The sequence below is a fragment of the Heptranchias perlo genome, chromosome 8, assembly GCF_035084215.1.
Source record: "Heptranchias perlo isolate sHepPer1 chromosome 8, sHepPer1.hap1, whole genome shotgun sequence".
Taxonomy (NCBI): Eukaryota; Metazoa; Chordata; class Chondrichthyes; order Hexanchiformes; family Hexanchidae; genus Heptranchias; species Heptranchias perlo.
The window spans coordinates 71,981,217-72,006,422 of NC_090332.1; the positions used below are offsets into that span (position 1 = coordinate 71,981,217).

At 43.5% G+C, this 25,206-nt stretch overlaps 1 protein-coding gene across 4 annotated transcripts in view; it reads right to left on the reverse strand.

Annotated features, from left to right (window-relative positions):
* The window catches only part of LOC137324685 (mitogen-activated protein kinase kinase kinase kinase 3), a 233,859-nt gene extending 210,435 nt beyond the window's left edge, over window positions 1-23,424 (reverse strand). For all 4 annotated transcript variants that reach the window (XM_067989274.1, XM_067989272.1, XM_067989275.1 and 1 more), the window contains exon 1: window positions 23,090-23,424. In XM_067989274.1, the coding sequence (XP_067845375.1) occupies window positions 23,090-23,197 (108 nt within the window). In that variant the 5' untranslated portion in view covers window positions 23,198-23,424. The remainder of the gene's footprint in view (window positions 1-23,089) is intronic.
* Between the last annotated feature and the right edge of the window lie 1,782 nt (window positions 23,425-25,206).

A 25,206-nucleotide genomic window follows, 5' to 3' on the forward strand; every position in this document is an offset into this window, starting at 1 on the left:
AGGTCCCTGTTCACAAATGAACAAACATTCTAGAGGGACATTGATTGCTGATCCACTGGCAAAGTAAAGGTGCAGCAGGGAGAAATATGCAGGATGAGGAGGATGTTGGCGAGATTAACCCTCAAGGAACTTGCAGGGCAAGGCAATTAGCAGGAGCAATGGATTCGGCAATTTGCAGGGCTGCCCTGGGACAGCCAGCAATTGTGGGCCCAGCAAAGAATGCCAGGAGAGGCACAAAAGGAAGCCATGAGTTCTTCCAAGAGGGATTCAAGTAGGGCGTGATGACAAAAAAGGTACACCAGGAGTAGAAGTGTGTGGTAAGAAGGATCAAGAGAAGAGTGTTGCTCAAGAAGGGGGAGGTGAAAGGTGGCGTGTTTCCATGAGACCAAGAGAAGGAGACGGGAGAGCAGCACTCAGGAAGGGCTGAACAAGAGAGACAGAAGTAACGGGCTCAGGTTTGGAGTGGCAACCAAGGCATCAGAGGAATGACAAGATCGCTGAAGCACCAGGGGTGCATGCCTGTACTGTTGATTTACCTAATACCCCACATACAGATATACTGCAGAGCTATTACTTCCAATCAAAGCAATTCTGTAATATAATCCAATTCCCATTTTGCCTAAATATTCTTATTTATATTGTGGTGTAGATTTGGCGAAAGTGGAACTGCACATGCACACAATTTGTTAGTACATAATCAATCAATAGCTGCAAATACACCTATTTCCAACTGCTAACCTGGGCGAGCAAGCTAGGAGCTCAGCCCACCCGCAACCAGAAGATGATGTACCTGAAGGGAAGCAGCACTGACAGCAGCCTTTTATCATCAAGAACCATCTACTGCCTCCATAGGCAGTGCTGTATTGTAAGTGGGGTATCATACAGCCAGACTATGCAATTCTTCCCAGTCAGGTCTGCTTCAAACTATACCAAACATATTCTGTAACAAGTTTCCCAAATATATAAAAAGTTCAAAAACACAGTACATGGGATCAACAAATTCACATGTGCAGCTTATAGATCAGAACATAAAATTGCTCATACAACAGGAAATCCTTGAGACTAGTTTGTACTAGAACACAACGGTATGGGTGTCCATTCTACTCCCAACAAGGTGCCAGCATGAGGTTTGTCTAGCTGTTAAAATCTGTACACATAACATGAAAGGTCAATCAGCTGAAGCACTTGCTGTTTAAATAAATCTATTTTCAAAGAGTTTTTTTTTAAATAGACTTTAAGACTTGCCCGACGGCTCAACTATTCTACCCAATGAATTTGTAAGTCCTACAAAACAGGAAGATCCAAAGTTTGACCCCCCCAGTCTGCGATGATTTAGACTGCTTTTATATTGATGTTAGTGGAATGTTTGCCCTGCAGGTTCATGATGCACAAGTCTTGCGCAGCTAGTGGCAACCACAGAGTCACTAAGCCTAGCATCCAAGGTTGCATTAAGGACGTTAAAATTGCATTAGGGAGGAAAAAAATTAAATCAGCCACAGTTCCAACTCATGATCAATAACCAGGGACAACTGGTGGTAGTGCTCACGCATGCACGTCAGGTGAGGACAGGATCAGCCTCAGCTGTTATGTTCCAAGTTCAAATAGTCTGTATACAGGGGAGTACCTATACCTCATTGTCACATCCATCTGATTATCTGCCTCAGTCACACCAGAGTCCATATATTTACACATATCTTTACTTTGAAAAGCAAGATAACATGCACTTTTGCAACCATGCTATATGCAAACATTCAAACCGTGGTCCCAACAGAGTCAGATATTAATTGTTCCAAAGTAGTTGTAGTTTTCGTGCCTCTTTCCTAATATGGATTTAAATTTCAGTTTATGGACAATTGTCTGCAACCATCAGTACTTTACTTACACCAACTAAAGCTGAAATCAGACCTGCATATATATTACAGAATGCATTTATAGAGTTTTCAATGTTCTGGAAGCTCAACTGGGGGCTAAATAGGATGCCAAGTCTGTGAACAGTCTGGTTCAGCCTGCAGCAATGGCCAGGCATTGGGATGGAATCAGTGGCATTGGTAAGGAGTTTGTAGTGGGGGCCAAAGACAATGGCTTCAGTTTTCCTAATGTTTAGCTGGAGGAAATTGCAACTCATCCACGACTGGATGTCTGACAGCACAAAAGCAGAGAAAGGTAGAGATGTACAGCTAGGTGTCATCAGGATACATAGGAGATTGAAAGTGACCTGCATCAGATAAGTTTAAAAATAACTGTTAAGCTGAGCATGATCAGTGCACGCACCAACTACTTCAGTAAAGCATCTGCACATCCAATATCTATTAGAAGGCATTATTAGAGTACAATGGCATCAACTGGAATAATTTTGGGCGTATAATATAAGTATTGAAATCAACCCAAAAATAAGCTCAAGGGACAAGATTTCAAAGGAAAAATTAGGAGAATTCAGAAGACAGAGTTGCAAAGGGAGTCAGATTTTTGAACAGAAAACTAAAGGTGACAATGTAGGGAAAAAATTAAATCTGTAACAATTCCCTTCTCAACGACCCAAACTCAACTGAGTCATCAGAGGAAGGTTTAACAACAACTAGCAGAGAAATAAAAATTATTAAAATCAAAGCTGGGGTTGACTCAGAATGCTCTGAAGCATGTCCTTGCAGAAAAGGCCTGCAGCGTCACCTGCCAGTACTCACTAATAGCACCCAGAATGTGTGGGATCCAACGAAGTTTTAAAAAATGAATTTTGGAACTCAGGAGGAAAAAAAAACATTATTTGCATCAAGAATTTGTGGTGAAACAAGTAGGAAGGAATAACCTATTGGGAAGAGAGGAGCTATTTTCAACCAATACCATGTATTTTATGTTACTTATCAAATAATTGTCCAAAAATGTCAACTTCTGCTTGCACATTCTGGGGAAGTTATACTATATCAATTGCAAAGTGCTGTCAAACTTTTCTATAATCTGAATTTTGCTCTTGCACCAGCAAGTACAAAAACACAAAGGGCAATGCAAAATAAAAATTATTTGAGTTTTGTTTCCTTTCTGGCCATCTTATTCACTGTCATTCTTATTTAATAAGAAGTGGACCTCCCATGGTGTTCTACATTTGTTTTTAATTAAGGATGAAGCATCATAGCTCCCGAGAAACATACAATATGTTGCACTTATATGTGCAACGTATATATAGAGCTAGCTAATCTCGCACGATGCTGCCCATGAACTGAAAAAGTCCTCTCTCTGCAGTTGTAATCATCTCTGCTCGTGAGCCACCCTAATATGACAGCCAGGTTGAAAGGCAGGCAAAATATTTCTGTATCTTTAGGTTTGTCTCCAACTCTGTTTTTCTCTCTCATTCTATCTTATATTTTCTCTCTCTCTTTATAGCTCATGCACGTGTTGCTTTACTGATTTATTTACTTTGTATTTGTTTTATTTTAAAGCTCAGAAAATACAACAAAAAGACAGCCAACATGCTTAGAGAGGGGGCAATGGGACTAGATGGGAAAAGGCCAAGGCTAGAAGGGGAGCTACTGCAATACAAGCAAAGGGGAGGGATGGGTCATGGACAGACAATGGGAGCTCTGGGAGAAGCAGCAGGATTAGGAAGGCTACAGGGCCTTACACTGAGCTTGAGAGACCATGGCAGAACAGGGAGGAGGCTGGGAACCAGGAGGTCTGGGTTTCTCAACACAAGGCCTGAGCATGGCAGTTCTGCCTTAGTGGGAAGCCATCAGAGCTCCATTGGGAGTATTCAGGGAAGTCTAGACTGTCAGAATGACTGGGTGTAAGACAGCAAAAGGGCCAAGAGGAGCATGGAGGCAGGAAGACTGAGTAAGAGAACAGTAAAAGGCAGGGCACAGACCCAGGGAAAGAAAACAGAACTGCCTAAAATGGTCATGAAGGGGAGGAGCTGGACTCCAGAAGCACAGGTCACCTGGTTTCCTTGGACCAAATTGCTAGAAGAGCAAGCACCTAAGTGGAGACATGGGCCACAAGTTTCCAACAAACTAACCGATCACTACAAAATGTCATATGCTCACTTTGTGTTTTGTAAATAATGTTTTTCTTCTCCTCCCTCTTCCAACCTCCTCCCCAAAGTCTCCTGCAGCAAGACGACAAACAACCTGCTCCCAAAACCAAGTGTGAGTTGGCCACAGGAAGGAAGGAAAGAAAGAAGGAAAGAAAGGAGGAGCATTTATGTAGTACCTTTCACAACCTCAGGCCATATCAAAGCACTTCAAAGTCAACAAAGTACTTTTGAAGTGTAGTCACCGTTGCCATGTAGGATAACGCAACAGCCGATATGCGCACAGCATGGTCCCAGCATGGATAAGTGACCAGATAATCCATTTTTATGATGTTGGTTGAGGGATAAACATTGACCAGGGCACCAGGAGAACTCCACCGCTCTTTTTCAAATAGTCCATCTGAGGAAGCAGTCAGGGCATTGATTTAACATCTTATCAGAAAGACACACCTCCAACAGTGCAGCACTCCCTCAGTACTGCACTGAAATGTTAGCCTAGATTATGTGCTCAAGTCTCTGGAGTGGGGCTTGAACCCACGACCTTCTGATGTAGAGGCAAGAGTACTACCACTAAGCCAAGGCTGACACAGGAAGTCACTAAGCATTCCCCAAAGTGACTTTCACTACAATTGTCTCTAACTATGAGGGATGCACCTGCACGTTCACACTCATTTCTTGATCACACAAACAAAATTAACAATTCACCACATGGACAACCACAAGCAGAAAGTCACATCCTACAACACTGTTGTACAGCATGTTGGAACATCAACGTGGTGTCATTACTGTTAAACAGTAACAAGCTGTAACAAGTGGATAGTAAAACTTTCTTCCTAAAAAAAAATCCCAAATGATACAAAATGCTTTAAATCTGCATTATATTTTTATCAAACTTGCCACTTCAATATTGCAGCAGAGAAATCAATAATGTGCTTTTGGTAGGACTAGTTGGGTGAGGTATTTAAAAATCTAAGTTCCTGCCTAGTCTATTATTCAATAAATTATGATTTGGAAGAATAAATATATTTGGGAAGAAATGCAATCCTTTATCTCAGCAATCAGTCATTTCAGACAAGTCCAACCTTCATTCACATTTATCCCTAAATATATTTAAAAATTCAAAAGCTAAGCATTATGATAACTAACAGCTCAAATAGCACTATATACTGTAGTACATCTGTTAACTAACTTTCACAGATAACCAATTGTATTAATATTTTAGAGATCCATTTGTAAAACTAAAAGCTAAATATCAATGTCAGAACTAAAATGAATTAGGTTTCTCCAATTCTGCTAATGAAAAGGTATAAAGGCAATGAAGATACAACTTTTCTCAGATACTACAGACTGAACTGTATGATGGTCAATTTACAGAAGACAACATCTTGCAAACGAAAACAAAATTTGATTGCAACACTTGCAGACCTTCCCTGGCATTGCTCACAGTGAGTTAGAAATTAGGCTATTGCAAGGGATAGGCAGCAATGGGGAAGAAGTGTGCACCTTCAGTAAAAGAATGTGGAAGTAGATCTACCCAGAGGCAGTGAAATAAAATTTTTTATTGGTTCCTAGAAAATAAAAAAGTGTTATCATCCACTACCTATGTTACATAAATAAATTTCTGCATATAAAAGAGCCATTCTTAACTATCCATATGATTAGACAGTGACTTTTTATACAAAAGACCAAAAAAAATATATAAATAGTTTGATCTTTTCTTATGTGCATCTTTCCTTCTTTACCAAATATCTCTGCAACAATACTTGGCGTGTTTAAGAGAACCTTTTGGTAAAACATCTTAAATTCAGGACTTTTATTTAGAACTTCCCTCCAAACCTGAACAACAGTAGTCTTTCCAGAATGGCTATCTGCTTATATGAACAATCATTTTATTTCTTAGTATAATCCAAAAGAAAGGCAGTTGCCATAACCAGCTGGAAGCAATGCAGGGAAGGGCCACAAGGCTGATACCTAGGGCAGGATTTTAACTTGGTGCTGGGAACTCAGCAGTTGGGTGGATTTGTGCGTAGGGAACCCAGACGTCAAGTGGGCGCATTTAAATCTGCAATCACAACTCTTTACTTCCAGGTTTCGCGTCTCCAAGCTGTACAATGGGCCTACTGCGCACTCGAATGACCTGATTTAAAACCCACTATTTAAAGGGCCAGTCCAAGAATGGATTTTGGAGGAGAAAGGAAGAAATACAGGAATGGATTCAAAGGCAACAAGGCAGCATCCAGGTTTACTGATGCTTCACTGGAAGTACTGCAGTCAGAACCAGGAGGGAGGTCATTTTCCCAAGCGATGCGAGGAAGAATCCTGGTTCTGCCAGCAAGAAGGCGTGGCTAGAGGTGGTTGAGGTGGTGAGCAACAGAAGCACGGTGACCAGGTCTTGGCAGCAGTGCAGGAAGCGGTTTAATGAACTAACCAGGTCAGGAAAAGGGAGTACATTTGCTGAAATGCAACACCAACCCCCGCCCCCCCCCCACACCCACCTCCCGTGTTGGCAAGCCTACTCCATCACAGCATCCCTCACACTCTCTTAAGTTTCAGCATCAACCATCTTTCACTTTCTATGCACTTCCTCACCTTCCCAATATGCACCTACCACTGCCACTCTCCCCAATCCTGATGTAATGTGATGTATCTGTCCGATAGTCACCCTCTGGTGCATCTGTTTCATTGTCAGCCTCACCCAAAGCAACGCATCCATCGGGTGAATATGTCACCTTCAGTCACTCACAGGTCTCTTCTTTCTCCCTTTGTAGAAGAGGGCTCAAAATGCAAGTGAGAGGAGGAGGACTGGAGGTGGACTACCACAAACAGTCCAGCTCACAGATGCAGAAGAGGAGGCCAGGGATATAAGTCGGAGATGGAGAGACTGGCAACCCGCAGATGGCTGGTGACAGAACTTCAACATTTTTCACACACATACAGAATTGATTTTATCAATGATTGAACTGTTCCAGACGTCAGTATGGTCAGTGGAAAGATTGTCACTTTTCCGATGAATAATTAAAATCGGTTTCTGTTGTCTTCCAGGGCAGTCATGCCTTCAAGGGAAAAGTGCCGAGATGGAAGAAAGCAATTCCTCAAACGATCTCAATCCTTCTAAGGGTGCACCGTCACAGGACATACAGCCATGCACCAGCGCAGATACTGTCACTTCGGTAGGTCACGTTAGACAGTTAGATGGGTTGTCACCTAGTGATTCATCACTCAAGTGCGCACGAGCAGACACCAATGGCACGGGCAGCTGTGGAGAGTCAGCGTCGGAGGGCACACTCCTCTCCAAGCTCTGCTCAGCTGGTCACAGATGCTGAACCCCAGGGGCTAAGGTTGAGAATGAGAACGATAGAGGTACAATTGCACCTATGCGAGGTAATGGAAAACGTGCACGCACACTCTCCACAATAGCTGAGAGAATAGAGGAGTCCAACTCCATCGCCAGTCGATTGATGGTGCAGGTAAGTGCGGGAATGTCTGCAATGGAGAGAATGGTAGTCTCCATTGAGCTTCAAACACAGCTCTCAAATGAGTCCATGCAGGCCATGACAACGGCCGTGCGGACACTGGATGCTAAAATGTCTGCCAACTTAAACAAACAGAGATACTTTAGCCGTGGCCAGCAGATTGATGGAAGTGATGTTGCGCTGGCCCGGGAGAGGGATGATAACGAAAGAGGAAACGGAAGTGGGGGCTCCATTCAAAGCGCTCCCACATCTTATCCGTTGCCCCCCCTTCAACCAGTACCCGCAATGCTGCCTCCTCTCCCAATGGCTGAGTCTGCCCCTGCACAGGTGCAGGTGGAGCTGTCTTTGTCTGGACCCTCACAGGCTCCAAAACCCAGAGGTCGTAGGCAAAAAGCATCTCAGCAGTCAGGGCAGGGAACTGAGCAACCTACCACTACCTCTGCTGAAGCCACAGGGGATGCACCACATAGAAGCAGTAGGAAGAGAAAGGCTAAACAATTGTAATTCACCAAGGATATGCACAAGGGTGTTTGACAAGCTGTCATATTGTTAATTAATTTTTTCGTTGTGGCACATTAAATTTAAACCACCATCACTGGCCCACCTTGACCATTAGAGTCTCTTTTGTGAATTCGCCCTTTCATGTGCTTCATCATTAATGCCAAGACATGATGCCACCCATTGGGCACATGTGTAATGGATGTATGCGTGGTTGAAGGACTGTTTTGTGCAAAGGGAAGCAGGAGGTGGTGGTGGTGGTTGTTTCAGGAAGCCTGAGTATTTCAAAGTCTTCAATTTGCACATCTCATTATGGAGGCAGCATTGGGGGTATTGGTTGAGAATGGGTTCTTCATTTTCCTCCTCTTCAATGTTGCCACCAGATGAGGATGCTTGGAGAGCATCTGACCTCGTCCAACTGTAACCCTCTCTGCTGCACTACATTGTGCAGGACACAGCACACGACGATTATTCCGCACACCCTTGCTGGCGGGTTCTAAAGGGCTCCCCCAGATCTACCCAGGCATCTGAAGTGCATCTTCAACATTCCTATGACTTGCTCCTATGACTTGCTCAATAACAGACCTGGTGGTGACGGGCCTCTGGTTGTATGGCTGCTATGCCTCGTTGGTGGGTGTCTCACAGGTATCATGAGCCGCATCTACAGTGGGTATTCCTGATCTCCAGCCCTTAAATCTGTCTTTCGTGTGGAAGAGGACCGGGATATTGGACTCGCATAAAATGAATGAATCATGTCAGCTGCCAGGGAATCTGCAGAAATCTCTTCGTGGTCGCACACCAACTGGGCATGGATGGAACGCTATCCCTCTCAGTTTATGAACAGTCCTGGCTTATGTGGAGGTCCTCATATTGCGACATGTGTGTAATCAATTGTGCCCTGCACCTGTACGAAGCCAGCAAGAGAGTTGAAACCCACTGCCCTCTCAGTCTGGCTGATATCGTCAGGGGGGAAGTTGACATAGTGGGATGCCCTGGCAAACAAGTCATCCATTACCTGTCGTATATAGTTATGTGCAGATGACTGAGAGACCCTAGAGGTGTCACCAGTGGCGCCCTGGAAGAGTCTGGAGGTGAAGAAATTGAGGGCAGTGGTGACTTTAACTGCAACAGGTAATGCGTGGCCACCAGGGAGCAGCTCTTCCTGAAGGAGGCTGCAGATGTCTGCGGCCACCTGCTGGCTCAATCTCAGCCTGCGTAGGCACTGCTCCTCAGAGAGGTCCAAAGGTACCTAAAGTGTTTCAATTACCTGAATTGGCCCTTTAAATATCAGCCCGCTGCCTGAATTAAACCCGGAAGTGGGTGCGTTAGAGCTGGGATGCGGTCCTGCTCCAAAAAGCTGCTACTTTAACCTCCCACCCGCCCCCAACCCTCCTGTTCTTGGGGGTTAAAATTACCCCGTTAGTGTCAAAGGTCTGAATTACAAAGAAAGGTTGGAGAACTTGGGCTCTTCGGGCTCAAAAGAAGATGCTTGCGAAGACTGCTTAGAGGTTTATAACAGTTCGGAGAATGGGTAACCTAAATCTGGACTATCACTTCATATTAAATTGCAAGAATAGGACAACAGGACACAGGTGACATAGTATTACATATTATTTACAGCACAGAAACTGGCTCTTCGGCCCAGCAGGTCTATGCTACACATGAGCCTCCTCCCACCTGACTTCATCTCACCCTATCAACATATCCTTCCATTCCTTTGTGCCTCATGTGTTTAAGGGGAAGCTAGATAAGTACATCAATGAGGGCGAGTTGGGTGTCATTGGCATGCATGGGGTCAACTTCAAATCGTAAATGGACTGATGTCTTGAAGTTCTTCACATATAGAGTGATTAACGCTAGAAATGGACTTCCAGATAGAGTAGTGGTGGTGAAAAGAACTGGAATCATTTAAGAAATAATGATGCAGTAATGGGGTGAGGGGGCTGACAGGTTTTTCTGAATTGAGTTAGGTCAAATGGCCTTTCTCATCTATAATTATATTTGTGACCATTCTAAATCACAGGATAGAGACTCCACTTTGAAATGTGGCATTATTTAAAGTTTCACTGGTCACATGCAATATGTTGTAAACAACCCCTTGAACGTATTTTTCTTTTTTCAGGAAAATTACTTCAGCAAATGTGACGAGTTCATGCTTCACCTTGCATTTGATGTTTTATACGACAACAAAAGCTGATTGCAATTACTTTCGCTGCTGTAAAATAGTTTCCCTGGGGATTTTATTGACAGGAATTTTCAACTGATGCAGGGTTCAGAAGGGACGTTGCTTACAAACAGCACGTCCTGGCATGCTCTATGAATTGCCAGTCTTGTTGTCAATCATAAGAATCTCTAGAAGTTGTACACAAGGCTGCATGCTAGGAGTTGTAGTCTTACACAGAAACAGGCCACCAACTGAAAATATTGTTACAGGCATTTCAAACAGAAAATGCTGTTGTAATAGTGAATATAATTTTTTTAATGTCTATTATGTTACGAATCTTATTTTCAGTAGTAAGTGCTCAACTTACTAGCATTCTCAAAAAATATTTGTAACAATTTGGAGCGCTAGTCAAAGTTACCAATGAAATCCTTTGCAATTGCAAGCAGAGTGCATTATCCCTCCTTCCCCTCCTCAACCTCTCCATTTCATTCAACTTCATTCTCTTACACCGTCCTTCTCTACGGTCCACCTCTGGGGGATGGCACGTGCACGATTCTACTCCTACCTGTCCCCACATATCGAACACAACTCCAGCAATAGCTTTTCCTTTCATTAAGATGCTTACTTCCGCCTTTGCCCTCATCTCTCCCCCACCTCCCTACTAGCACAGCTGAAACTCCTATCCAAGTTTTTGGTACTGAACCCTCAATATTTGACTTCTACACAAACTCCAACACACCCAAAATTCCACCACCCATATCAAGTCTTGCTCACCCATCACTTCATCTTCCATTGGGTGTCCTGGTCTCGAAACACAATATTCAACCTGGTTTACAAATTTCTCCATGGCCATGTCCATCCCTATCTTCATGACCAGCTCCAACTCTATACCCAGCCATGCCCTGCAGTCTTCTGATGCTTGTCTTCAGATGGACCTATCAGCAACAACCCAAGCATTGTGTCAGCCCAGTCAACCTTGGAAAGTCCTCCTCACTACCATCTGGGGACTGGTGCCCAAATTGGAAGAGCTGTTCCATGGACTAGTCAAGCAACAGCCTGAAATATCTTTCAGCCAACATCCCAGACTCCTTTATCACCATCCGGTGGTATATCCCATTCCACCAGGTCAGACCCACCAGAGGTGGGTGCACAATGATATACAGACAAATGGGCACATCCCTGAGAGTCCTCAATGTTGACTCTAGATCTTATGGAGTCTCATGACTTCAGGTCAAACAACACTAAGGAAACTTCCTGCAGGTTACCATCTATTTCCGCACCCCCCCCCCCCCCAACTCCCTCAGATGACGAATCAGTATCTTTCATGTTGAGCATCACTTGGAGAAGTACAGGAGGAAGCAAGGGCACAGAATGTACTCTGGGTGGAAGAGTTTAATGTCCACCGATTACTACAATTGACCGAGCTAGCTGTGTCCCAAAGGACATAGCCTGCAAGCTGGACCTGTGGCAGGCAATGTGCAAACCAAGATGAGGGAACCAACGAGGCAAAAGCTTCCACTTCACCTTAAACTTCAATGTACTATATCTGGAATATAGTTTGGAATATAATTTAGACTATTACTTGGGACTGAAAATAATACAGGGGACTTTGCTGAACACTGCTATTGGCACAATGGCAGCCTTGCAGAGGTTGGAGCACTATCATTCAGGGAAATTAATAGTTAGCTATTTAGTATAGGCTGAGATATTACACATACTGGATTGCCTTATAATTCAAAGTGTTTGTGCTATCAACCAAATAAGTGCACTGTGAAGGTAGAATGGATGAAGGAACACTAACATCAATTCTGATGAGAGGTCATCGACCTGAAATGTTAACTCTGTTTCTCTCTGCACAGATGCTGCCTGACCTGCTGAGTGTTTTCCAGCAGTTTCTGTGTTTTAATTTCAGATTTCCAGCATATGCAGTATTTTGCTTTTGCTACTTCATTACTATTTTGCTTAAGGAAATTCTGGCAAATCTATCTCTGGAAGATCTTTAAAATATGAGGTTCATAAATGTCAAATGACTTCTCCATTGTATTGTTGGGAAACAAGACTTGCTTGCTGACTCAGCCCAAGATCAAAGTTAGAATACTGCATTAGTTAGAACAACCAAGAAGGTAGGGATGACATGGCACTGGATACTGACCAGCTGATACTGCTATGCACAAGAGCTGGTGGAGTTGGCAGCATATTTCTTGGAGACAACCTGGTTTTTCCAAGCTCAGCATTGCTGCCCTCCTTCAGAAAGTCGAGGATGTTCAGAAGACGATGTGTGTAAGCAGTGCTGACTTTCCGCAAAATATTGCCACTCGAAGTGCAGGTACACACAGCAATTGAGGATAGCCATTATTCGCTGTTCTTTTTGCATATAAAAAGCTTGAAATTTGAGGGTTTTTTGGGAACAAAAGAGTCTTTAAAATAAGTCGCTTGTGCTGAAATGTTTAACGCTAAGTGTGAAAAGTAATTTCAAAACAAAAGTCCCAGAGCTCTATTCATTCCACAAGACAGCACAAAAGGTAAACACAAAGGACTGACTGACAGCTAATGTCCTATCTCCCTTTTTAAATATAGGAATCACAAGTCCAGGGAACTATAGACCAGTTAGCTTAGGTGGTTGGAAAGATAATGGAATCTTTACTCAAAGATGCAATAGAAAAACATCTAGAAAACAAAAATATAATAAAGGAGTAGTCAGCATGGATTTCAGAAGGGAAAGTCATGCTTGACCAACCTTACTGAATTCTTTGAAGAAGTAACAGAAAGAGTGGACAAGGGTAATGCAGTAGATGTAATATATTTGGATTTTCAAAATGCCTTTGATAAGTTACCGCATTGTAGACTCATGACTAAGGTCAGAGCATGTAGAGTCAGTGAACAGGTAGCAGAATGGATAGCAAGCTGGCTGCAAAACAGAAAACACAAAGAGTAGGGGTTAAGGGTAGCTACTCAGACTGGCAAAAGGTAGAAAGTGGGATCACCGTTGCTCACAATTTACATTAATGATTTGGACTCGGAAGCACAAATTTCAAAACAATACCAAATTGGGGGGTGGTGTTAATACAAAGGAAGAATGCATCAAAATGCAAGGAGACATTAATAAACTTGCAGAATGGGCCTGTAATTTGCAAATGAATTTCAATATAGATAAGTGCGAGGTGGTGCATTTTTGTAGAAAGAATAAGGAGGCCACATACTGCTTGGATAATGAGAGTCTAAATGGGTAGAGGAGCAAAGGGATCTAGGGGTAGGTACAGATACACAAATCACTAAAAATAGCAAAGCAGGTTAATAAGGCCATAAAAAAGACAAACCAAGCACATTTCTAGAGGGATAGAATTGAAAAGCAGAGAGGTTATGCTAAACTTATATAGAATCTTGGTTAGACCACACTTGGAGTAATGTACACGATGCTGATATTATAAAAAGGATTTTGAGGCATTGGAGAAAGTACAAAAAAGATTCACAAGGATGATACCAGAACTGAGAGGATATACTGATCAGGAAAGGCTAAACAGGCTGGGCTCTTTTCTCTAGGAAAGAGAAGGCTGAGGGGTGACCTGATAGAGGTCTTTAATATAATGAAAGGGTTTGATAGGGTAGATGTAGAGAAAATGTTTCTTGTGGGGAGTCCAAAACTAGCGGTCATAAATATAAGATACTCACTAATAAATCAAATGGGGAATTCAGGAGAAATTTCTTTACTCAGAGTGGTAAGAATGTGGAACATGCTACCACAAGGAGTAGTTGAGGCAAATAGCATAGATGCATTTAAGGAGAAGCTAGATAAGCACGAGAGAGAAAGCAATAGAAGGGCATGCTGACAGAGTTAGATGAGGAGGCGTGGGAGGAGACTTATGAGGAGCATAAACGCTGGCATAGACCAGCTGAGCCAAATGGCCTGTTTCTGTGCTGCAGACTCAATGTAATTGTAGCTCTATTCTGGTGCATTTTAATCTCAAGTCACAAACCATATGAACACTTTCTTCAACCCTTGTGACCACCCTTTAAAGCCATAATCTCATGCTCCCCACTGTTCATGATTTTAAATGGCTTTGAGACTTCAATGACTTACAATGATATATCTGCAAAAACTTAAAATACTGTCTCTGTAAACCTCTCTTCCCATTTGAAATGTGTGCATGAATGATCTCACTATAAAACTCAGCATTAATTCACAGTAAGACACACCTCAATAACCCAACCCCATTATATCACTGGTGCAATGTGAACTCTGATAAAAAGTACCAAGTAAACTCAGAAATCCTGAAGAAAACTTATATGTGCGTGTTATGTTCCTTTTTTCCAAAATAAAACATACAGCTTGTTTGTTTAAATATATTTGCCTGTAACCAAGGTATTTTCTAAAGAACCATACAACTATTATAAAAGAAACACTGTAACCTCCTTTCGAGTATTACCAAGCGAGGAGACACTAAAATGTCTCTTAAAAGAAACAGAACATTCACTGAAACAGTAAAATGCAACATACAATTTCATACAGACAAAGTATCTGGACAATATTATGTGTCATATGTAGTCAATCACCAATAGCATTGCACAGAGACCAAATGTAGTCTTCAAGTAAAGCAGGGCATAATTGGACCAGGGAACACAGATATATTTCAGCCATTTTAAAGTCATACATTCTGTCCTTACCTTAAAATGATGCTTTGGTTTTAAGTTATTACAGTTAAATAGAAAAACTTCTAACAATTTGAGAAGCAGAGTTGGATGGAGCACAGGAGTTTCTCTGCAACAGGCTTAGGTGCTAGGAGACATAAAATTGAGGCACTACACCACCACCTCTTGCAGTGTGACAAGTTTACACAGGCAGTTTCCATTATAAGTGTGGACATAGGAATTTATAATGGCAAAAGTTGACAGGAAGTATGTACAGACTTAAGATTTTTAATATATTAATAGAAATATCATACCACAGAGTGAATTAAAGGGTGTAACAATCTCTGAATTCAAATTGCAGTTTTAAATTGCTTTAGGTTTGCTCCCACGATCTATAAAGTCATTTGAACCCTTTGTTTAGGTTACAGCTTTCTGTAGCAACAAAACATTTAATACAGTATTTATTTCATTTAAAGAAGCTGTATATTTGGAAGACTGATTGCTTCTAATGCAATAAGCGAGATTTCTGAGTAAGCTTCATGCTCCGATAACCCAATATAAATGCCTGTAGTATTGAAAATGGCACTTGTACGTTTTAGCTAAATGCATGCTTTCCCCTTACAATTATACTTCAAGTTTCTATTTAAAATACTAATTTGGCTACATGTAGTTTATTTTGCATTCTGTATATGTAACCCAAATCTTCTTTTGGTGTGCCCTTTCAATGGTACATTCTGGCTGCCACTCCTACCTGAGCCCCCGCCTCCCCTATACTGCCCCAAGTTTCTATATAAAAGCCACATCTGGTTTCTTCTGCATTTTATGTATGTATCTAAACCTTCTCATTGGCACCTTCTGGCTGCCACTCAGGACCTGAGCTCCTCTACCGCTCGTGCTTGTCATTTCGCAACCACTTTGATACCTTACCCTTTTGGTTTTCCACCCCACTTGACACTACTATTTTTGTTAGCTAATGGTATCAACTGTTATGGATCAACGGCAGTTAAATGGAGTTGAGGTACAGATCAGCCATGATCTAATTGAATGGCAGAGCAGGCTCGAGGGGCTGAACAGCCTACTCCTGTTCCTACGTACTAACTCTGCCAACCCCTCTCCTGCAGCCACTCAAGGCTCATATCACTCCTAGAGAAGATTACCACCCATTCCATCTGCTCCACCCACAGCATTCTCTGCCATGTTCACCACAGCATACATTGCAGTCTCTCCCACTGCAGCAACCTCAACTGCTGATCTCATCCAGTTGGTTCAATCTCAATCTCTCCATCTCCCTTTCCTGTTCCACTGCCCCTCCTAACTATCCCGTGGCTCTTCAGCTACTGGCCTGCTCCATATCTCTCTCCAGAATGTTCGCTCTCTTGTGATTATAGCCCTCCTCATCCATGAACCCAGCCTGGCTGAGTCGGTCAACATTGTGGCCTGACTCACAGACAGTGGCTCCTTTCCCCCTCACTGAAGCCACCCCACCTGGCTTCACATTCCATATCTCCCACCCAAGCTGCCTTGGTGACAGGCTGGTTGTCATTGCCAGGTCCCAAACAGGCTTCTTCTGCTACTCCTCCTCTAGCACTTTTTCCTCAAACAGCTTGCCCTCTTCCACACCTCCTGCCTCCCCTTTTAAAGATTTTATTGTCTATTGCCTTCCCAAGCTTTACTTCTTTATTGAAATCTCCTCCCTTAACATCGTGACATTTCATTGGGTGACTTTCATTGAGCTCCCTTTGCCCACTCTCCTCCAATTTCTCCGCCCTCATGTCCTTACATAATCTCATCCTACAGGAATCCCCATCACTTTTCCATCAAGTGGGGTCTTGTCACCTTCTAGGTTTGGATGGCTTCCTCGCCTCTCTCAACATCCTCATCTCCCCACCTCACTACTCTTAACCTTTACACCTGGTAAAAAAAAACTCCACCCCCTCACTAACACTAACTCCCAACACCCCATCTCCTCTACCCATCCACCCAGTGCTGTCCCCATTGACCAATTCCACAGATGCCTTGGTTCTGTCTTTGATGCCCTTGTTCCTGCCAAGTCAATTGCATTTTCCCACTCTTCTGCTGGTACAATTCCTACCTCCAAACACTCAAGTCTGAGGGCTGAAGACTCAAGCATTTTTAGCACATAACCAGTCTAGTCTCCCACCATCAGATCTGACTTGAACATCACTGAACAGAAGGGGATAATGGATCTACATAAAATGGAAGGGAAACCCGACATCACCAAAGGAGTCCTGTAGACCAGAGCTAGCCACTCCCTTAGCCAAACAGTTCTAGTACAGTTATGACACTGGCACCTATCTGAAAATGTGTAAAATTAGCCAGCTAGGTCTTATTTACTAACCTTGTCAATTACCATCCTATCAGCTTCCTCCCAATTAATAAAGTGATGGAAGGAGTCATCAACAGTGTCATCATGCAACACTTACTCATCAATAACCTATTCAACTTCATTCAGTTCATGTTCTGCTAAAATTACTCGGCTCCAGGCCTCGTCACAGCCTTAATCCAGATGTGGGTGCAAGAGCTGAATGCCTGGGGGAATAGGAGAGTAGTTGCCCGTGACAGCAAGCATTTGACTGAGTATGGCGCTGATGTCAATGAGGGTCAAAGGAAAAACCCTCCAGTGGCTGGAATCATACCCGACACTAAGGAAGATGGTTGTGGCAGTCACAGACCAGTTATGAAATTGCAGGAGCTGCTCAGGAAAGCATCCTCAGCCCAACCATCTTCAGATACTTTATCAATAAGGTCAGGAGGGCGCTATTCTCTGATGATTCACAACTCCTCCAATAATGAAAGCAGCCCATATTATCATACAGCAGGACCTGGATGACTTCCAGGTAAGTGACAGGTAACATTTGCACTACTGAAGTGTATGGCAATAACCATCTCAAATAAGAGAAAGTCCAGCCATCTCTTCTTGACCTCCAATGGCACTGATATAGTCAAATCCCCCATCAGCATCCTGGGGGCCACCAATGATCAGAAGCTCACCTGGACCAGCCATGTCAACACCATGGCCATAAGAGCAGGGCAAAGGCTGGGTACTGTGATGAGTGGCTCGCCTCTTGACCCCTCAAAGCCTCTCCATCATCTATACGGCTCGTCAGGAGTGTGATGAAATAAACACCACTCACCTGGATGGTGCAGCCACAATAACACTCAAGAAGCTCAACACCATCCAGAATGGAGCAATTTGCTTGATTGGTGCCCCTGCTACTGACTCAACATCCATCCTTTCCACCACTGGTACACTGTGGCTGCGCAGAATGCAGTGCAGCAATTCATCAAAAGTACTGCCCTACCTATGACCCCTACCACTGAGAAAGACAAGAGCAGCAAGATCGTGGGAACCCCATCGCCTTCAAGCTCCCCTCCAAGTTGCCCACCATCCTGACTTGGACATGTCGCTGCTCCTTCATCATAACTGGGTCAGAATCATGGAAAATCCATACCTAACACCATTGTGGGAGCACAATCAACATAAGAATTGCAGCGGTTCAGGAAGGCCCAGCACCACCTTCTCAGAGAAACTAGGGATGAGCAATAAATGGGGCCTTACCAGCGCCATCCACATGCACAGAACAAACTGTTTAAAAATGGAAGCTCATGAAAGCATATGGGGAGCAGGGATTTTGCTAAATCGTACAAATGCTATTTTCAATGCTACAGACAGTTGTTTCACTAGCAGTTGTTAATCTTAATATGTTCAGAATGTTATATTAAATCTGACTTATCAGAAGTGAAATAAAAAAAGCTATTCTATTAACTCCAAATTATTGCTGTATTTTTTTAAGAGCATTCACGTATGCACTTTGGGGGACTGGCAACGAGGGTCAAAAGTTTTAAATTTTCAGTCGGTGTTATATGTGCATGGAAGTCACGAAGACAGGATCGGTCTCATTTTTGATGTTTCCTGTGATAATGGGGCAGAAATTGCTCCTGAAATAGCGAAGGAGCTCAACAGCACTCTCCGTTTTTTTATCGCGAATTGAAGTAGTAAGTTTCCATGTTTGCACATGCGCATTAAAACGCTGAAATTGTGAACTTGCTCCTATTGGTTCGCCGGCAATTTGACAGCTGCGCATTAAAGGGGCATCGCACACTACAATCATTGAAAAATCATAAACTTGCTCATCTGCCCAGCTGGAAAGTAACTAATTACACCACCAAAAGGTACACCTAAAAATACTGTTTTAACTAAACTGAGTTTTAAAAGCGCAATAACTCTATGACTGCCAAACAACTAAAAATTAAATTTTAAAAATGTGGAGTCTAATATTATTCCTTATTTTAATAGTTTTTGGTCATAAAAATTTAATTTTTTTTTACTTTCCCTTCTGTCTCTTTAATTCAATTATTTCTTTTAAATTAAAAAAAATAACATTTTTGTTTACAATGACTTCCAGAATACTAACTTTAAATGAATGAAGTCTGCTTGTGGGCGTGACTTCTCTTCCTGACAGATTTTGTGTCTTCTATTCTCCCAGACTGTTCCATGTGCATCGACTTACCCTGCTCAGAGACTGGGTTGATTTTGGAAAATTGTGCACTACTTCAAAATCAAGCAAGTCGACGCCACAGGGCCCACAGTAAGTACATGCGTTAATTTAATTCATAGGAGCTGCAGCGATCGTTGCCACGCCGCTCTGTGCATGTTCTGGCCCACTATAGCCTGCCGATATACACCGAAAGGCTCACGCTTTATTCTCTGGCTAGCGGGCTATCCATAAAGTAACTTTCCCTCCTCCCTCAAAGTACTCAAAGTATCTTCTTGACTGGCACACTTGCCTGGATGAGTGCAGCTCCAACAACACTCAAGAAGCTCGACACCATCCAAGATAAAGCAGCCCGCTTGATTGGCACCCCATCCACCACCCTAAACATTCACTCCCTTCACCACCGGCGCACTGTGGCTGCAGTGTGCACCATCCACAGGATGCACTGCAGCAACTCGCCAAGGCTTCTTCGACAGCACCTCCCAAACCCGCGACCTCTACCACCTAGAAGGACAAGGGCAGCAGGCGCATGGGAACAACACCACCTGCACGTTCCCCTCCAAGTCACACACCATCCCGACTTGGAAATATATCGCCGTTCCTTCATTGTCGCTGGGTCAAAATCCTGGAACTCCCTTCCTAACAGCACTGTGGGAGAACCGTCACCACACGGACTGCAGCGGTTCAAGAAGGCGGCTCACCACCACCTTCTCAAGGGCAATTAGGGATGGGCAATAAATGCCGGCCTTGCCAGCGACGCCCACATCCCGTGAACGAATAAAAAAAAATAAAAAATTCTCTCCTGACCTACCATTATCTCTAATGCTCAGAATATTTAATTATGTTTCCTTAAAATTAATTACATGTCCTAGCACTTTTTTTTCCTGTAGTTATATATCAAACATGCACAAGCTATATTTACCCCAATCACTCAGATAAATCCCATTATCCTCACCCTTCAAAAATCATGATTCAGCAGGCTCAGCGAATCACTGCCTTGTGTAGAACTAAGTCATACATACCAGAATGTCACAACTTCGATTCCAATCTGTTCCAAGTTAGCTGAATTTAGCCAGGACTATAATTGCCCCCTAAGTCCCTGGGATAATGAGGCAAAAAAAAAAAATCAGTCAAGGATCTCATTCCTGATTGCCATCCAGTGATCCTTGCTGGATTAATGTACATGTGTGGATACCTGTGTGCCAGATGACAATACTGGGCTTGGCTTTCATAGTTAAACAGCCTGCCAACACTCACTGTCCAGTCTTACACATCAAAAACAGCTACCTGGGCATGATACTGGATGGTGCCACCACTCTATGAAACTGTAGTTCTGTAAGTCTACACTTTCTGGGAGGTTGGGAATTGCATTGTCCTAGAAATAATTTAAGAATTGTATAGTTACACAATGCAAAGTATGCATTATTCTACAAAACACAAATAGGTCAATCCTGAGGCTTTTCTCTATTACCTTTCATTCCTTCATGTGACTGTTATTAATCTCTTTCTAATAAATTGCACAAACAACTGTGGCTAAGGGTAAAACATTAATTTGTGGGGAGGCAATTATACACACACCTATTTAACACCACCACCTGAATCAGACATAGTCTTAAAATGAGTAGGTAACGAACAGCCAGATGCACCTTTAAGCTGTGAAGTTCTAAGCAATATCCCTATGTACTATTATTTCAAATTCTCTGTTCTCTACACTACAATCATTGTGCAACATGTCTACCATCTACATTCTGTAGTGTCTAATAGGTTACTTTTACTCAAAAGGAAAACAGCAGAAAAAAACCACAAGATTCTTCCAAATGCCTTTGTGGATTTACAGCCATCACTGGCACAGGTCCCAATTATGGAAGATTCAACTACAAAAGTTCAAATGCACACACAGGTATTTTGCAAAGGATCCTCGTTGTAAACAAAACCAAAAACAAAATTCTCAAAATGGGCAAAAGAAAACAAAAACATTTTTTTTAAAAGACACATTGTTCCAAAGTTAGAAAAGCAGCTAGACAGTGACAACCAAACCCAGAGTCCTAACACACAAAGATATTTTAATATGTGCAAGAGGACTACAAAGACTTTGGGAAACAATCTCACAACTTGCATCCAACTACCTGTGTTAATAATGCAGATTTACTGCGCTCCTTAGTACCAATGACCCAGAATGCACTGCAATGGCAATAATGGCAACAAACGCCATAAGTTAAACTGTTGTGCTCCCAGATCTTCCAGTGGCAAATTCATACAACAATTTGCTGGAAAAATTAGAATACACCACAGCGAGCATAGCGGCAGATTGGGAGCAGCGCACCCAACGTGTGATACATATCCAAGGTACTGGGGCCCAAACACAGAACAGATTATTCAACAGGAACAGGTTTAGGTGCAATGGCTACAATCTGACAACACAGGGATGGGTTGCAGTATGTACGGCAGAATGTCCAGGTTGGGTTTGATTGATGAGCTGGTACTGAAACCATAAATCGGTGTTAAGAAGTGACCTATACGTATAGGGTTATCTCCCGAACAGCATGCGATCCCATGCTTATCACACGAGCTCAATATTTATAAATATTGTATCAGCCAAGAACATGCCTGGCTGTCAAAACACTTATTTGATTACTTAATTGAGGTTTAAGATTTCAATGAAGTTTCTAGAGCAAGTCAGTAAAAATGTTGCCTTTAGGCAACCTGCAGAGCAAATGAATACTCGACTGGTTCGAAACCATCTAGCACCATTCTGTAACGGTCTAAGTGGCACACACAGTGGCTTTAATTCAGCAAACTCGATCATGCCATTGATTTTAATGGGGGGGGGGGCCTATGATAATTAGCTATTAAATTTTTTGGCGAGAGTCTCTGCAGAGCAACTCGTAAGTCCCAGCAAATGATGGCATGGGGTACGTAATGGCATAAGTCACTCGCACCATAATTTCCTGGAACTTTTTTTTATTTATTTATTTTCTAGATGCAGGCAAAGCCAGCATTTATTGCCCGTGCATGGTTGCCTTGACAACAATGGTCAGCTAGTTCACTTCAGAGAGCCCTTAAGAGTCAACAACATTGGTGAGGGACTGGAGTCGCATATAGGCCAGACCCGGGTAAGGACGGTGGATTTCTTTCCCTACAGGACATTAATGAGTGAATCAGTTGGGTTTCAACAGCAAACCAACAACTTTGTGGTTTTTATTTTAAAAATTGATACAGGCTCATTTCCAGATTTTTTTTAAAAACTGAATTCAAATTTCAAACCCCCATGGTGGGATTTGACCTCACATTCTCCGGATTTTTAGTCCTAGCCTCTGGATTACTAGCCCAGTAACATAACACACTATCTTAACCCATCCTGGGATTGCTGCACCCTAATAATGCCGTACACCATAGATGCGCAGCAAGTTTTCAGCAAATTCAGGCCCATATTTATTAAAAAATATTAATAACCAGGCACCCTGCGCAGCCGCGATAACGCGCCCGACGTTGCCCGCAAACCCAACGGCGAAACGCGCACGTCGCTCCCACGATGCTGCTGTTGCAAGCGGCTGCGAGATAAACAAGTCAGTCACCCCCATTAAGGGGGGGGCGGGACGCCATTCCACCGGCCTGTCAGCTTGTGGGGCGGATGTGGGAGTTGACGGCGGCTGAAGGGTTTGAGGACATGAAGCCCGGCCCTGACCCCCCGCCCCCCACCACCACCCAAACAAGCGCTCGTTTCGTCACTGCCTCTCCCCCTCCCCCCACCCCGGGCCTAGTGTATCCCGGGGCTCGTGTGCAGTGGACAAACCTTGTAAACATCGCCGTAGGTGCCGCTCCCGATCCTCTGGATCAGCTCGAAGTCCTCCTGCGGGTTCCTCCGGGACAGGTCGAAGCTTCCATGAGTGTGGGAAGTCATCGTACTGCCGGGCAGAAACAACTAGACCAAGAGGGGGGGTTCGGTGGGAGCTTCCTGCAGAAGGTGGAAGCGCCTCTCACTCATTCCAACCCCCCCCTTATGTATAAGACACACATCAAAAACCCAAATAAATAGGCCGCACAACCACCCACTGCAACGGCAGCTTCCCGACTCCCCCTAGCTCCACTGCCGCCGTCCAAAATCACGATCCGACACTCGCACCAAACATGGCTGCAACTGCACATGCGCACTTTGAGCCATCCTTAAACTCTCGAATGAAGGAGGGCAGGGTATGGGATAGCGCTGCCAAGTTGCAGTGCATCTTAGGCAAACACATCACATATATACAAGACGTATGCATGTATTTATATATAAAATAGAAATACATAAACAAATATATACATTTTGTTTATATGTATATAGCCATACACACATATATATATATATAGAATCACACAATGATGCAGAGCAGAAGGAAGGCCATTTGGCCCATCGAGCATATGCCTGCTCTTTGAAAGAGCTGTCCAATTAGTCCCATTCCCCTGCTCTTTCCCCATATATATTGTTTTGTTTATATGTGGACATACATGCAAACATATATACACATTTTGCTAAAGGTCAGGAAAAGCAGCTGAGCGGAGCATAAAGGGGGGAGGAATGGCTGAGCGGAGCATAGAGGGAGCCGCTCAAGGAATCAAAAACCTAAGAAAAAAATCAAAAAGTGGCATCACAAGACAAGGAGGAGCGCCGAGGGTAAGTTGATTAGTGTTTTTAGTGGTTATTATTCTTAGTGGTTAGTGTCTTTAGTGGTTGGTTAGTGTTTTTTAGTGGTTTGAGTTTTAGTGTCAGATGAACAGTAACTTGCCTTAAAGCTAAACAAACAGTTGAAATAACTGTTAGCTAACATGGCAGGATAGCTGGGGCCCATCGCATGCACATCCTGTGCCTTGTGGGAACTCCAGAACACTTCGTGTGTCCTGGAAAACCACATGTGCAGGAAGTGCCACCAACTGCTCGAGCTCAGAGTTTCTGGAAACTGAGAGTTTCGTGGATAGCATGTTTCAGGAGGTGGTCACCCCGCAGCTATGGAGAGTTCAAGTGGAGAGGGAGTGGGTGTCCACCAGACAGACTAGGAGGGAGTGCAGGATTCACCTGGGAGTGTGGCATTCACAAACTGGTATTCAGTGTTGAATACCAGTGAGGGTGCTGACACCTCGGGGGCACAGTGGGAGGCTTGTTTGCACGGGGGGCAAAAGAAATGCAGTTGTTATAGGGGATTCGATAGTCAGGGGGTTAGACAGGCATTTCTGCAACCACCAACGTGAGTCCTGCATGGTGTGTAGCCTTCCTGGTGCCAGAGTAAAGGACATCACTGAGAGAGTGCAGAACATTTTGAGGGGGGAAGGAGAACAGCCAGAAGTCGTGGTCAATGTGGGTACCAATGACAGGAAGGAAAAGGGTTGAGGTCCTGCAGTCAGAGTTTCAGGGGCTAGGGAGGAAGTTAAAAAGCTGGACCTCAAATCTCTGGATTACTCCCAGTGCCACATGCAAGTGAGTATAGGAAGAGTGGGATAAGACAGGTAAATGCGTGGCTGGAGAAATGGTGCAGGATGGAGGGCCTCAGATTCCTGGGGCATTGGGACCAGTTCTGGGACAGGAGGGTTCAGTTAGAGATGGACAGGTTGCACCTCAATAGAGCTGGGATCAATGACCTTGCAGGAAGGTTAACTGGTGCTGTGGGGGAGGGTTTTAACCAATTTGGCAGGGGGGTGGGCACCAGGATGAAATGTTAGAGAGAAGAAAGAAGGACTGGGAGGGATAAGTAGCACTAGAGTACAAAGAGTTCAGAAATAGGAGGGATCGGACAGCAGGCAAAGGCGAGGCAGTCTAAGGTGAGATTTCTAGTGCGTGTGCGTAAATGCACGTCGCGTGATAAATAAGGTTGGTGAGCTGCAGGCTCAAGTCATCAAATGGGACTATGATATAGTGGCAATGACAGAGACCTAGCT